Source organism: Dermacentor albipictus, chromosome 3 (assembly GCF_038994185.2).
Source record: "Dermacentor albipictus isolate Rhodes 1998 colony chromosome 3, USDA_Dalb.pri_finalv2, whole genome shotgun sequence".
Taxonomy (NCBI): Eukaryota; Metazoa; Arthropoda; class Arachnida; order Ixodida; family Ixodidae; genus Dermacentor; species Dermacentor albipictus.
In genome coordinates this window covers 112,710,460-112,726,837 of record NC_091823.1, presented here as the reverse complement: position 1 = coordinate 112,726,837, position 16,378 = coordinate 112,710,460, and the positions used below count along the sequence as shown (strand labels likewise).

At 42.9% G+C, this 16,378-nt stretch overlaps 1 protein-coding gene across 1 annotated transcript; it reads left to right on the top strand.

Moving 5' to 3' along the window:
• The first annotated feature begins 2,234 nt into the window (after positions 1–2,234).
• On the top strand, positions 2,235–14,736 carry LOC135908481 (glycerol-3-phosphate phosphatase-like). The gene is made up of 8 exons (XM_065440279.1): positions 2,235–2,373; positions 2,559–2,626; positions 2,694–2,786; positions 2,868–3,005; positions 4,509–4,571; positions 7,389–7,539; positions 9,648–9,792; positions 14,320–14,736. Exons 1-8 carry the CDS (start codon positions 2,280–2,282, stop codon positions 14,489–14,491), a joined length of 924 nt encoding a protein of 307 aa, XP_065296351.1. The 5' UTR covers positions 2,235–2,279; the 3' UTR covers positions 14,492–14,736.
• Positions 14,737–16,378: the final 1,642 nt, after the last annotated feature.

Genomic DNA, 16,378 nt, shown 5'->3' with positions numbered 1-16,378 from the left:
TGTGGACTTGTACATTCAGTTAGCTGGCTGGCAGAATGCAATAAAGATTTTTACAGGTACACTACTTTTCATGTAACAATTTTTGTCATTGCTTGCGTGGCATAAAGCTCTCGCATGGTTCGCAGTACTTGAATCTCCCAATAAGACCCTGCATAGCCCACTTCGTTGCCGCCCTCCGTGCAGTATTTCTAATTTCGAGAATTCTGGTTTGCTCTTCTTGGAGATGCTTGTAGGTCTTCTGGTGTATGCCTTTTGCAGTAGACAGTTGAATAGGCAAGATGTTGCATTTATGAACGTTCTGCAGTTAACCGAAGTGGGTGATATACTCGTAGCGTGCCAGCATTGGCCGAACCTTGTGGCAAGATGCGGTCGTGCTGTGAATGGAATCTGGTATGGATTGAACTGCCTGCCACCAAGAAATTGGGCTAAGCAAAACTGGATGCACTGGCTGCAGCCTGCATAGGAGCTCTGGGATGTCTACCAGCCTTGGATTTGCCCTCCATTCTGTGTTTTATCTGCTGGTCTTGCAGATCTGTACATGGAATTTGTTCTTTGCTCGTGAAGATGCCAGTGCATGCAGAAAATGGGACTACATACAAGGCCACCGGACTATTTGAGTCTATGGTCCACACCATATATTTGTGCTGAATGGAACACTTTCGTTTCGTATACCACAGTGCCCGCGCCCGCTTTCCTGTCAGGAATGGCATGTGATGCTGATAATGTGCATGTCGTTAGTTACTGGGAGTACCGGGCTCGCCGCGTTAAAGAAAGGAAATGCGGACAAGACAGATGACGTTTTTTGTGTGGCAAGATACAACTCAAAGGGTGCGATTTTATTAGAGTACGCTCGTAGGCAAAGTTACACCCTTTGGGGCGTATCTCTGCCACACTAAAGACAGTTTGCACCCTTTGGGGTGTATATTTGTCCCACAATAATCATCTGCCTTGCTTGCGTTTTTCTTGAAAACTCGGCGCTCGCTACTTTCCTGTCGAGAATGCTGCGTCACACTGATAACTCGCATGCCGTTCGTGACTGGGAAGTACCGGGCTCGCAGAGTTAAGAGCCGTTTAGCTTGTACGCTAATCCGGTAAATGGGAGCGGTTTGGGCGGGTTACCGGATGGTCGGGGCGTAAACGTGAGCGGTGAAGCCGCCTGGTGTTGTAGAGCTCAACCAGACAAACGCATAGCTAAAACTGCAGTAACTCACCATATCCTGCTTCGCCACTCGTGCAAATTTTTGGCAGCGGCGTAATTGTGAACACGATTACGCCACTGTCGAATATTTACCCCAGCAGCTAAGCAGAATACAGTAATTAGCTCTGTGGTTGTGTGGTTGAGCTTTGCGCCACCTATCGGGCCACTCACCTTTACGCCCCCGCTAAACCGGAAAACCGCCCGCGCTTTCCCGGATACCGGACACGCTAAAAGCATAGAGAAAGAAATTCTAAAAGTCCCTAAAGAAAGGAAACGCGGGCAAGGCAGACGACGATTATTGTTGTGGGACAAATATACACCCCAAAGGGTACAACTGTTTTCAGGGTGCACAGAACGTTAATGGTCATCTGCCTTGCTTGCGTTTCCTTAAAAACGCCGCGCCCGCTACTTTCCTGTTGGCAGTGATGTCATGCTGATAACGCACATGCCGTTCGTTACTGGTAAGTACTGGGCTCTCCGCAGAGTTGGTTATCTTAACTCTGTGACCTACACATTCTAATAAAACATGCTGCAACATTTGCCTAGCTTTACTGCAGCAAGCACATGCTTCGTTCTTATATCTCGCTTTATGGGTGCGTGTTCTAAGGCATCCTGGGGAAGAGAGAGAGAAACTTTATAGAATAAAATAAATTTGAGGTCCCGTGGTAGGGGCCTCTAGTCCAGGGCTCCACTGGCGTGAGCGGCTCGCTGGGGTTGGTATTCTGCAAGAGTCCACCTAGTGGGCTTGTCCATTTCGTCTGCCGTTGAAGTGCTGATTGGCTGGGCTGCGCTTTAGCAGGAACCACAAAAAGTAGCACAAAATGGAGAAGTCCAGTAGGTGGACGCTTACAAAATACCTCCCTTGATCTCGCTTCGAAAAGTATTGAGCGTCCCTTTGAGTCATCATAAATTGTTTCTTTCCTGATTTCGTTTTGTCCTCTTAAGTAGTTGCTCATGGCAGGTTTCTAAGCTGCCCTCTCTGGGCGCCTCATGTGGCAGTTACGTTCTGATGGCATTCGTATTGCCATTGTGAGGAGTCGAATACGTCACTATTGTCACGTGAGCACGCGTCACAACAAAAATGGCTGATTTGGGTCGCTGTCGTCTGCTTACGAAAGAAATTCTGAAGAATGAATTGATCAATTCAGTTACGTATGTGCTCGTGGATTGCGATGGTAGGTGGCTGGAACACCTCTTCTCAAACACTTGTGCCGGCAAGAATCGCGGTTCGCGAAGCTTGCTAACGAAACATCGCCCGTGTCCTTGAGGTTTCGCTGGTCGTCCTTTTCCGGCAGCAATTTCGAAAGAGGTTTCATTCATCAGGATGAACATGTTTGTCTCCCGCTCTGTTTTTTTACAGGCGTCTTGTGGCGGGCAAATAATCCCATCCCTGGCTCGTCAGAAGCGCTATCTTTGCTTCGAAAACTTGTAAGTCTCGGGCCGTACGTGCACGGCGAGTTCCTGTGACAGCTCGCGCTGATTGTTTCCTGTGCAGGGTAAAAAAGTGCGCTACGTGACAAACAACAGCTCAAAGTCGCGGCACGGGTACCTCAGCAAGATGCATCAGTTGAAGTTCGAGGCGAGCCTTGTAAGGCGCTGAAAGTTTCGCCGCACTTTGCTCAGTACGAATTTCGAATGGTATATATATGTGCTTGGTTTTTTCCGACAGGACGAAATAATTACGGCGCCGTACTGCATAGTGCTTTACCTGAAGCACGTGAATTTCACCGGAAAAATTTATCTCGTTGGCTCCTCTGGTCTTTACGATGAACTCACTGAAGCGGGATTTACGGCCCTGCCCATCGGCGTACGTACATATCGTTAATCTCTACTTTCGTCTGACATATGAGTGCATTATAAAATTTTTGATTACTTGCGCTGCTCTTGATGCCGGTTGTGCATCAAGCAGCCAGTGCAGAAAATTGAATATAAACGACATAAATTGAAATAATATAGGACTCCTGAATTTCTTATGTTTCATCAGAGGTCTCGCTGTAATTGTGCGTTTGCTTTCAGTAATTGCCAATATAAGTCCCCTATAGCCCTAGCCATGCAATTTTAATGGTCAGGATCGAAACCCCAATGATGAACCGCGAATAAATATCAAATATGGTCCACGAGTATAAAATAACGTATATTTACAAATGATGGATATGGCGTTCAGGCAACTGCCAGACTTCGTCTTTCTCTATAGTCCAATTCAACTTCCTTCACTTCAGCGTAACATCATATATATATATATATATATATATATATATATATATATATATATATATATATATATATATATATATATATATATATATATATATATATATATATGTGTGTGTGTGTGTGTGTGTGTGTGTGTGTGTGTGTGTGTGTGTGTGTGTGTGTGTGTGTGTGTGTGTGTGTGTGTTTTGTGCACTAGATGTTCTCTTACTGTAACAAAATGTTACTTCCATTTGAGCAGAAAGGGAATGCATTATCTAATTGACACTTTGAGCTGCTTTCAGCTGGTTCTATCCAACTGTACAGACCAAGCCTGAGAGTATCTGTCCACCTACAGGAGCATTTCGCAGCAAAAAGAAATATGTTGAACTGATTTCTAAAACTTGTGGTGATGCCTATGCTAGCACACATATAGGTTTTGCTACCTGAAAAACCTAGAGATGCTTTATACGAAGGCTGAGATTTGTCACAAAGCAATTTTGGGAATTGCAAGTTTCACAGTATCTGTGATGGCAATGTGCCTCTGCAATGCATCCATAGCAGCTGCCTATATTGCAGTGTGTTATGTGGCTTATATGTATTATGATTAGCCCAGTAAGGCTCGCCTTGTAAATATGACAGGAAACAAAATACCAGGACAGTTATATGTATGGCCCCACTTTTTGTGTAGTTGTGATATATATTTTAGTGTTTCATTGTTAAATGGAAGACCCACTTAAAACTGTTCTCTAGTCAGCAGGTGAGGTGTGACTGCCATCATTGACCACTGAGATATAGCTTGAAGGCTTGTATACAGTATTTTTTTATGCTAAGATAACTTTCAATAAATCTCGCAGTTGTATTGAATTTGTCAATAAATAGCTGCCTTTGAAAGCAAGACCACATTACATATATGAAAATCATGCAATGTTCAAACATTGTACGTATATATCGTCTCCACATGACATAACTCACAAATTCTACCAGCATTACTGTGGATTCTCACCTGTCTTGCCTGAAAGAGGCTAATTTGATATTGTATTTAGTGTCATATGACAGTTTGACAGCTGAAATTAATATTTTGCTATGTCAATGCAGTTCATTTTGCTTCTGTTTTCAGCCAGAGACCACTGGTCCAGACTGGCTGAAGTTTTGTGTGGAAGAGGTGAAGATGGAGCCCGGCGTAAGATAGCAAATTTGTTTTGCAGTAATTTTTGCGAGGGTGTTGTGAAGTATCTTGCAAAACATGTTTATGGTTTTTCTGAAGGGGCTGCAGCTGCATGTTCCTTCTGCTGGACAGGAAAGACCTGGGTTATTAGCACCTGCTCGTGTATGGCACATATTGCAGCGTGATTGCTTGTGACAAAAAAAAAAGAAGCAAGGGTGTTGTAATGCTCTCAATTAAAGAGAGCATTTGTAAGCCGTGTGCTGTGCCACTTTTGTGTAGCCTGTTTTTTTTTTCAACCTTGTAATTCCGCATTTATCTTGTAGAAAATTGTACATTTACTTTTTATTTTTCGCATTCCAGCAGATTATTTCACGTTATATCCTGAGTCCCCCACTATAGAGAAACTGATAATCATATCTTATTATTTTGGCACACAGAACCCTGGAAATATATTTGCATATTTTAGCATAATTATCTGAATAGATTGTAACAAAAGAAATTGAAAGCAGCAAAGAATATGCTTTAGTGTCAAAACTCAGATGCACTACCTGATCTGAGCTGATGAGTGCGGCTTGCCTGTGACAAGCAAAGCAGAAGATGCTGCGGCCTGGACGAAAACGACTCCTCTTTGGCGATATTGGTACAAACAGCTAGGATGAGTACAGCTCGGGCTTGTCAAATAGTTAAGAGGTGAATGAACACTTAGTCCAACGTTAATCATTTGTTTCTTTGTTACTCATGGTAATTTCTGGTTTAAGGATAGACTTTACCAAATATAGGTACCTGCTGTTTTTATAACTATTTCTCTCAGGAGAGGCTAACCAAGATGCAGCTATGGTTATATCAATTGTAGTGCTTTACTGTTCTCATAAGGCCCTCTACTTCCGCATAGCCCTGTTAATTTTGACAAAAACAGCCACGTGAAGAGCACCAAGTGAAGTGAATCAGAACCGAGGGGTTCGATTTTCTGTTACAACCACATGAAGCCAACAGACAATGAAGCCAAGGCAAGCATAATGAAGATTAACTGTTACTATTAAAAATGCTGTATAAGCCTGAATATAGGTTGAAAGTCATTCCTGAAAAAGAACAGCTAAAGCTGCCCCTAGTCTTATATAGCAATCTTTAGAACATAGTGAGTCGTCATCTGGCCCAGCAAAGATCAGGGGTCGGCCTTAATTATTCTTGCTTATACAGAAGAGAAATTAAAATACATGTGGGGCCTGCTATGTATACGTTGGCTGGTCATAATTTGTATGTGTGTATCTATGTACCTCGAAAAAGAAAATAGAAATGGTGAATAGGCTAATTTGAAAATTTAGCCAATTAATCTGTAATTCGCCGTACATGCCATCACTGTTGCAATGGCCATCATTCTTAACCTAGATTCACTTCACTCTCCAGAGGATGGTAATATTTGCTCATGAGAGGGGAACAGGCCCCGTCATATAGTCTGATAATGACCTGAATATGTTTTCCCACAAGCTCGAGGTACATTTTTTGCAATAGCATCGTAACATGGTTTCATTGTTTAAGTTGTTACTTTGTTTATTTTGCAATGTGTTGCGTTTCCTTCTTCACTTGCAGTCAAATGCTCTTTTAATGCTTATTTCTTAAATGCAGTCCTTTGTGCTGCATTTTTTTTTCGTTTTTTTTTCTTGTGTTGGAATCTTCTTTTATATTTTGTAATTTATTTTGTTGCATTGCATTTTCTTGTTCGCTTGCTTTGTAACCATGTTTCTTATCAGTGTGCGTGTGCTTTCATTGTAGTAACTAAACCCCTTACTCAATGCCCTTTGGGCCTGTAAAGTAAACTTAAATAAATAAATTAATTAATAAGGTATGGTAGAGAGGGTGTGGCCCTCCCGAGCACGTCTGACTCTATGCCTTGGTAATTACTCAGCACTATTAAATATTCTCCCATTTGCAACTGTGCAGATGTTTAATAACGCTTTAAATGGATGGGATGACAGCAGCTTTAAAAAGAGCCCGAGCGTATTACTGACAGTAATTGCTTCACAATATGGGGCCCTTAGTCACTGTCCCATTACTTGGGACCCACTACGGTGGTTCAGTGGTGACCACGTCCTGATGCTGAGAACAAGGTCTTGGGTTCGATTCCTCACTGTAGTGGCCACAGTTTCACGTTAGCAGGATGCAAAAAATGCTCCTGCACTGAGCTTTAAATGCATGTCAAAGGCCAACTGCAGCAAAATTTGGGACTGCATAGTTTCGGACAGTACAGACATGGTGCAGCTTCCATGAAAAATTTTGCGGCTGAAATAGGACTGGATCCAAAGATGCACATTTTTAATGCTGAACCTAACAAAAAATATTGCCACTGTTATGCCTCGCCATTGATGACACAGAGCCCAGAATGTTGAGAACCAGTGCGACTCCTGGACACGAGCTCTGGGTTGTGGCGATACCCACAGCATGCTAAAGATCTCGAAGGCCATGGTCCGGGATGTGCATCATATCTGCTGTTCATCAGACATCCACTCAAGTGCCATTTAAAGGGTGTTGATAAAAAAATGAGATAATTGCCAGCCCTGTAGCTTTGCCAAGGTTGCTTTATTAGTATGTGCTACTTATTTATAACCAATTTAGTCAAAGTAAAATTTAAAAAAAGAGAAAATTGAGGTGGTCGAAGTTAATGCGATCCTCACCCCCACCAAGTTGTGATATATCTCATAGCTCCTGCTTGGCTCTGGGACATTAAATACCATAATTCAGTCACATTGCTTAATGAATTCAAAGTATTGTCAAACTGCCTTTCTTTCAGTCATTTTGACCTTTGTTGAACAGCAGGTGCCCATGTTTCTGGCGCAGGTAAGGGCTGTTGTCTGTGGCTTTGATGAGCACATTAGCTTCTACAAGTGCATGAGGGCTGCGACCTACCTGAAAGACAAGGACTGCCTCTTCCTTGCCACTAACACAGACGAGACGTACCCGTGCTCCAACAAGGACATCGTTGTACCAGGTCAGTGCATGTGCCAAAATCCATAAGGCGGCAGCACAAGGCTGTCTTGCCGTACGTGCAGGAAACAGGCAGAAAGCGTGCAAAGGAGCCATGCTTCACTGGCTCACGAGACACACAACAAGAAGTGTATGTGAACGAGAAAGCACTTTCTCGTTCGTGTAAGTGCTCCTGTCGACCGTCTTGTAAACCTTTGTAGGGCTGTTTCGATCCACTAATGCATTACAACTAGCCTCAGTGCAAGCCTTGAACAACATATTTTGTCTTTTGCCACTGCTGGGAATAGATGTGGTAGCATCAGAACTTGGGCTCGTAGGTACGACTTCCCAATGCAATAACGAAGATAAAATAAAAAGGACAAGAAAGAATTCACAGGGCACAGTACAGACAGCCTACAAAAGCATAAGTTGCATGGCTGCATTATACATCTGTTGAAGAAAATGGGAGAATAAGACGGAAAAGCAAGAAAAGTGCAATACAGCACTAAAAAAATATTGTTATGCCTGCGTTTCAGGGACATTGCGGTGAAACATTAACAAGAGCGCCTTTTAGCTTAACCATGGAAATAGCTGATCTCTTTATTACTGTGCAGTCAATCGATTTACTTTTGATGCAGCTTCAGTTGGCTTCCATGTTGGGCGTAAGCTCTTCCAGGGGAACCATGTTGTACAAAAAAAAAAAAAAGCGATGTCTTCTACAGTCGAGTGCACAGATGAAGATAATCCAGTGGGCTGCGACACAAATGCAATTATACAGAGGCATTGAAGGTTGGGCTGCTTTGTTTTCCCCAATTTTGAACAGTAAGAAGCAGTGAAACTGCAACGCAAAGAAGCACTGTCTTGTCTTGATTTTCTGCACACCCGCCGTGGTTACTCAGTGGCTATGGTGTTAGGCTGCTGAGCACGAGGTCGCGGGATCGAATCCCGGCCACGGCGGCCGCATTTCGATGGGGGCGAAATGCGAAAACACCCGTGTACTTAGATTTAGGTGCACGTTAAAGAACCCCAGGTGGTCTAAATTTCCGGAGTCCTCCACTACGGCGTGCCTCATAATCAGAAAGTGGTTTTGGCATGTAAAACCCCATATATTATTATTATTGATTTTCTGCACCCCCCCACCCACCCCAACGACGTCCTATTTTTTTCTTGTGCTGTTCAAAGGTGAAGAAGCAGGCATGCAGTATGTACCACACATTATGCTTTTGTAAGTGAAAGTATATTATAAAAAGGGAAGCATTAGGTAGTTGTGTCAGCTTTTGTATATGCTTTCAATGTATGGTTTCTTCAACGTATATAACATTAATCTAATGACTGTCTGCACTTTTCAGCTGTTCAGCAAAATGTATGAGGCTCTTTTGATTATACCTTTCTAAATCATAGGGTCAATGACAATGTTTTTTGTTTATTTTTAATACATTAGGAAACTGATTTAAGCTTTCTTTTTTTGCTTTTAACAAGAGAAACCATCCTCTGCACAGCTTGAAGACTGCTCCTTCAGTTCTTGTTGCATTTGTCATTTTCTGGTACTCTGTAATCTTGAGAAGTAAAGCTTTGATTAGAGATGCCATATCAAGGACCCTCCAGTGTCGCATTGCGCTTCCCAGAAATGGAGGACCGAAAATTTCGAAAAAATCTTACTGGAATAGCGTTCTGGCTATGTTCTGGCTACTCAAAGCATCTACTAGTTTGCCACTACATGCATGGGCTCCCAAAGGCTAGCATGAAGTAGTATGGGCACAGTAGCCTTATACATATATAGTCATAACTGAATACAAGAAAATTAGTACTTTGATATCAAGTTTAAGTATTTGATTGGTATTTCCTATCCTGAATATTTATATGATTGCTAATGTTTTATGATATATAACCACGATGGCTTGCGCTACAAATTAACGATTTACAGATTCTTACAGTTATACTTATCATAGCTTCTGTTATGGTTGATTAGTTGGTGCCCATCTGCATCAGCTCCCTATCTAATCATTCGTAACTAAGTACTTATCACTTGTTATAGTCATAATTTATGACTTGTGGTGCAGCATTATTCAACACTTTTTATTAATGAAAAGTCTTTGTACGATTACTTTGACTCAAATCTTTTGTGTTTCGCAGGCTCAGGCTCTATGCTAGCAGCAGTCTCCACGGCCGCTATGCGTAAGCCCCTAGTTCTCGGAAAACCGGAGCAGCACATGGTCGATTGCATCAAGTACAGCTGCCCGGACCTGGTGCCTGCAAAAACACTCATGATTGGTGACAGGTAATATTTCTGCAAAACACTGTGGCTTACTTCTGTGTATTCCATCAGTTCTCAGCAATGCATGCAACAACAAGGTCTTTGAGCACACTTTCAAATGGGTGGCAGTATGTGTGCCTGAACTAAGTATACTACTGTACAAAGTATCTCAAGTGCTCTTAGCAACCAATGAAATGACACAGATGAGTGCAAACATACAAAAAGGGTATTTATTGCTTTTATGTGACAATGCCAGATAGCCAATATAAGTACAAGGAATAATCCCGACTGGAAGCCACTGAGGAATTGAGGAAGTTCAACTCACTAAACAAGGCTACTGCGCAAATGTTCACTTATGTTGGCCGCCGATCAAGGCGTCTGGCGGTGTCCCATCGAAGAGGAGCAGCGAGCAAGTTCCTCTTGCACCCGCATCAGAACACTTGCTACCATTGGAACACTTGCGCCGTCTCCCGCCGTAACTGCATAACTACAATACCTTCTCCCACTGCTGCATGCGTGTCATGCAGGGAAGGCAACCGGTGGGGTACACAAGAGAGTTGAGTGTCCCTACAAGTGCAACTCTCATTAGCTAGGCTGCTCTGTCGAGCATGCCAAATCTTTGCTGCTGATCAACTTTCACTGTTATCATTTGCCAAGCAGAGCCTTAAAAATGGGTGTGCCTGCCAATCTTCACAGCTGCTGTAAACTGTGGTGAAAACGTAACCATTGACTGTTAGCTTTTCGTTTTCTTTTCTAATTACTGTTTATGTTTTTTTAGTTTGGAGGGCGGTTACTAACGTGTTGTCAGCTGAATCTGATAAGCGGACGGGGTTACACTGCTCAATTACAAGTGCAGGGAATCGAAAGAACAGCCAAGTAAATGAAGGTCTCAGCACAGTGTGTTTTGCATGTACTTGCAAATTCTTGGCTGCTTTCAACACCACAATGTAGCAGACTGCCTATGGACTGGCTGGCCGGCTGTAAACAAAAATTGGCCAGGCACACTCTTGTGAAAGGTTTATTGACTGTGGTTTCTTGGAAACCTTTGAGTTATGTATGATTGCCGCTGTGCTTCTTATTAGGTCTGCGTTCATCATACTCGTTTTATAAAACCTGCATGTTGTTTCCTCCTAAAATTCTGTGTGCAGTAAAATTTCGACTTCAATAGTACCACAGTTGTCCAAGTGAAGCACAATATAGATACAAGGAGTCGTGCATATGATATTTTCCTTCATAAAGCGCATGTCTACATACACCAAAGCCGTGCACTTTTTTGATGTGTAGGTCTCATTGCACCATTGCACGAGAATAATTGGGAGGAAACAAGAGGCTCAATTCTTTTTGTTATTGACAGGGGATGTGCAAAATTATGCAAAATTATGCACTTGTAGTTCGACTCGCATTAAGATAATGGATGTTGCCATATAGCAGGATGTTGAAATATAGCAGGAGCACACAAACTGGTGCTGTTATTCTTGCAACCATCCTTTCTGTGCTACATACTATGCAAGCCTAACATCTGCTCGAGGGTACTGTGTGTGGGCGTTCGGCCATCTTGTGTAGGGCAACCTGATAATGTGTAAAAGCCTACTTCCAGTATTTCTCATATTCCTTTAGAAGAGGGAAAGCATGAGGAAAATTAACCGTGTTTTTTTTTTTTTATTTGAAACATAGCTTAAGGAAAGGGGAGACGAAACTTGAATAAGAGACAACTTCAATTGGTGCCAGTGGGAGCTGAACCGACAATCTTCACATGATGCATGCAATGCTCTACCAAGAACTGTGGTAGTAGCTGTATCCCCCCCCCACCCCCCCCCGTCCACTTTCTTGGTATTTGTGTACGAATCCTAACCCTGAGAGTGCTAGCCAACGCCACCTCATGGCCATGGCAGCGGATGTGGAACACATGTTCGGCATTTAATTTCTCTTCATCCTGCTAAAAATCTTTTCTTTTAACTCCGAAAATTTTATCACTCAAATCAGTGGCTACCTGATGAACGGCCTGGACTAAAGAAATCGAATATATATATGTTTGAGCTAAGCCTGAGGCAATACTGTGCATGAGAAATTCAATGTGTGAGCAAACTTACACAAACATTCACTTGTTTATTTCAGTAGCAAAATTGGAAATGAGCTTCAAGTATGCTTCCTATTAGAAGTGGCAGAGCCAACAACCCTTTTCAATGCACATGCAGTCACATAACATGAATTACAATGCATACTCGTCTGATAAGCAGTAATTAATTAATTTAGGACAGTATTTTTCCCAGTGTGGTCCTGGCTTCTCAAATTTGGCCAACCCTGTGGAAATGATTTTGATGTGAAGGCCTGGAAAAAACATTTTCCATGAATACTTTTTTACCTAATTCATTATCTCAAGTATTTACTCCTAGTGAAGTGAATAAAATATTCTGGTTATGTTGGCTTGAATGCAATTTCGTGTTCTCTTGAAGAGTCGACCGTACTCTACAATGACATGGAAATGTGTGCGCAGAACCTTAGAGTAATATTCCTTGCACACCTTAAGGAGCTTAGGCATATGAGGGGACCCCTCTAGAGATGTGCCACAGGTGTTTGCCGAAAGAGCAGGCACACTGTTTGATTATGCATTTGTGGTCACCTATCAGTCATAAATCGCACTGTCCACATTAACTCAGATGAAACGTGTGAAACAGAACTAATGCTCAACATCAACACCTTGACTTCCGGCATGAAGCATGACTTTTCATCTTTAGGATGGTACGTGCAAGATGCCAACACACACACTTACTCCTCCTGTCCTTAGCGCTGCTTCCTGTAAATATGTTGCCTAATTTAACTAGCTAGAATTCGGACTTTATTGCATTTCATGTTGATGCCAGACCATGAGTTATTTGCAGATACCTGCATTTTTATTCTAACAACTTAAGAAAGAAAATGTATGTGCTTTCACTGCTTTGCTAGCACTCTAATTTCACAAGATTGCTTTTTCTTGTCTGCATCGTTAATTAAAATGCTTGGCATTATTGCTTGGATGGTTCAGCTGCACTTTAATAGTTGTTGACACGCAGCCAAACTGGTATGCATCTCTGTAACAGTGCGCCTCCCCCATGGCGAATTGGACAACTGTCGTTTTTCTTTCTTTTCTTTCTCAAAGAAGCCAGACAAGTGAACATGCCAAGCGGGATGTCGAGCGATGCAGATCAAAATATGCGATCTCGTTGCAATATTGTAGCGAAAACAAAGGAGTGATAAGCACACAATCTCCATTTCTTCAAAATATTCGTCTATGAAATTCATTATAACCTCATATATTTAAAAGGGTCATGACACGGTTGTCCAACTATTCTCATTTTATCACTACAGCTGAGAGTACGGGCCAGTATGGTTATACACGCCCGCACGAAACTCGAATTTGCCAATGGGCCTCTCCCACTGACAGCAACCTCCATTTTGGATGGCTTGTGTGATGTCAAGAAGTGCGGGGCCACTGCTGCGTCGTCTGCTCCGAAATAATTGCAAACCAAATGCGCTCAGTGCCAAACTTGCCTTGCTCTGCACACTCTGGCACCTAACATACAGTGCAGCAAGGGTGTCGTCGCTGCCTTGTGCCGGCGAACACCTGTTGACATTCTCGCACTGACTGCTAAAGCACACATACGAAAATGAAACCACACAGAACGCACCTACTTTTGTCTCTCGTCAGTGTTGCCAGACGGCTGTAAGCTTCAACTGTGATATAAAAAATACAAATTTTCTACCACATGAACATGCTCAGATTTTGTCCACTTGCTGTGAGATGCGTACAGTTTAACGTGCATACATAATTCAAGCCGACAAATTTGGACTCATGGCGCTTTCAAGAAACTATCTGACATTTAAATGCATAAGAACTTCATACATATTTTTTCACTCAATGTAATCATTTCACTGGTTGCATGATGTTACAATAATTATTGTTAAATTACCTCTACTGGGGTTTGCTATGAGGCATGTGGGTTCTGTGATAATGCACTGCCTTCAGGATTAGCTCCCATTACAAACCATATCGAGTGGTAGATTAGCTCCCATTACAAACCATAATGCTCAGTCGAGAACTCATACCGTGCACTCCTATCAGGATCAGCCCACTGGGTCATCACCTTTGATTGCACAGTCCCCAGCATGGGCCCAGTTTTACTTGTTTACTTGTACGGACAGCCGTCTACACACTATGGGAGTAAGAGGCAAAGAAAGTTTCACTTTATTATACACGCTTGAGATGGTGCTGAATAGCGTGTAAGTAGGTCAAAGGTGTCCGCAGCGGGTGAAAATTTGAGAAACTCTAGCTGCGGAGATCTTTGTCAAATGTGCAGCAAGATGACCCTGTGTTCAAAGGTGAAATTAGTGCCTGGCATTCTGCCATTGGCCTGTGATGTCATGAAAACTGAAATAACCCAGTAAAGAAAGAAAAAGCCTGAAGAATGTATAGCTGAAATTTTGACGATGGGACCACTTTTAAGGGAAAAGTAGTCTGGTTGGCATACACTATGGTAATGAATGCAGTTCTCAAGATGATCGGTGTATCTGCAGGCTGAACACGGACATCCTTATGGGTTGTCGAGCCGGCATGAAGACACTGCTTGTGGGCTCTGGCATCCACCACCTGGACGATGTGCGCAAGCTGGTGTCCGAAGGGAAGCACAACGAACTGCCAGACTTCTTTGTGCCGAAACTAGGCGACATTGTGGAAATGCTGGCGTAGGCATCCATTTGGCCGGGTGACAAAGAAGGCAAAGCTTCGGCTGTAGAGTTTCTCAGGAGAGTAATTTATAGACGTTACATATGCCATATATACAGTATAAACCCTGTTGTACTATATGTACATAGGGTGGAGATTCACCAGAGACCTATATTCGAAGCATCCCCCTCCCCAACCCCTCAAGATTGTGTTGGCCTTGTTTCCCTCCACTTCTAGTGGCAGCCAGTAAAAGTAAGTTAGAAGGTGTTTGAAGTTTTCTTTGCTGGTGTGCATGGCTAGTATTTGCCGGGTGCGCACCAAATTTTACGATTTGTACAAAAGTTCAAACTTAGAACAAAGGTTCAAAGTAAATCATTCGGGAGTGGAGCACAGTAGTGCTGAAAGAGAAGGCTTGGGATAGTGGTGCTGGTTGCTCACCCGAGAATTTAGAATGAGTGCGCTTATGATGGCTGCTTCTTTTTTTTAAACAGGGAGGTGGAATGTGCCACCATGCTCAAGTTTACGGCATTCACACTCCTAATGCCTTTTTAGTTATCTGGGCGCCAGACGTTTCCACCATGCTGTGTGGCAGAGCTTTTTCCTAAGTGTATCAGATTCAATTTCTGTCTGAGTGTAACACATGTTAGCAGGCCTTAGATTCAGGTAGTGTTTTTGGTAAAATGGTAAGATTTTGCAAAGTTTTGTTATGTGAATATTCAAGCAAAAATAAGTAATTATGCTAGGTAATAGTTTCTTCTCTTCGTCACCATCATTGCCACTCGAACACACTTTATAGTCAATATAAAAGTCCTACAAATCGTAAGAAGCTCTTGGATTTCAGCATCATTTAAAAATTGCCAGAGCCTCTTGTGTCTGCTCACAATGTCGGAAAGCAATAGCTGTGGGCCTGGAGGTGGACATAGGCAGCACCGACAGATTTAAGACGGGTAAGCTTTATCGTGCCGCCTGTCGTATAAAAAGCAAGAGCTGCTATGCAATTTCAGTTAGGCCAAGTTCTGTGTAGATAGTGCTACCAGTAGACACCAGTTAAATGCATGAATTATGCCGGGAAGGGCAAGAATGAACTGGAATGGCGACACAGCCTTTTTCAGGCACAACACTTGAAAGAATAAATGACGTAGCATTGTCATGTTGTGGTGATGGTGAAGAACTAGATAGCGCCAAAGCTGTGTGTCATGGATTGATTTCTTTATTGGCCGAACTTGTAGTCAGAAATGCAAGTAACACTCAAAGCACAACGATGATAGTGAACACAATCGTCAAAATCTGATTGACAAGTCAAGTGCGTCAGCTATTTATGCATGACTCGCCATACATGCCAATGCACGTGCTGGTGCTCGCATATGTACCAGAGTGTACACTACTACTTGTATCATACCTGCAACTTGATTAGATAAGTTTCTCTTTTACAATGAAGCTGTTTACCTGTAGCCCCTGTATGCATCCCCCGCATGCGTTCCCAGGGGGGATACCCTGGGCGGCTTCCGTCCGTGTCAGGGACATGGCACGTGGACAGCTGTACAAGACAGCATAGGTAGGAGAGAGGGAAAGAGTGTGGCGATGGCATATGTGTGTGTGGCCTGCGCTTCTGTGGTTATGATGTCACACGCGTCGGAGGTGCCGGAGCAGCGGTTAGATGCAGGGGAGGTGCGGTGACTGCGGGTGGTGCACACCGAAGGAACGAGCAGAGGTGTCTACAGCAGAAACGTGAATACTCCTAGCAACAGCGGAGAATCTGTACGCAGCCTAAACAGCTTTGCTGGTAATCCGTCCCCATATGAATGTTGCAGCCCCACGAGTTTCACTGTTTTCGAAATTGTTTTCAACATTTCACTGTTTCACTGTTTCACTGTTTTCAACATTTTCGAAATTTTGGATACATGTTGGCAT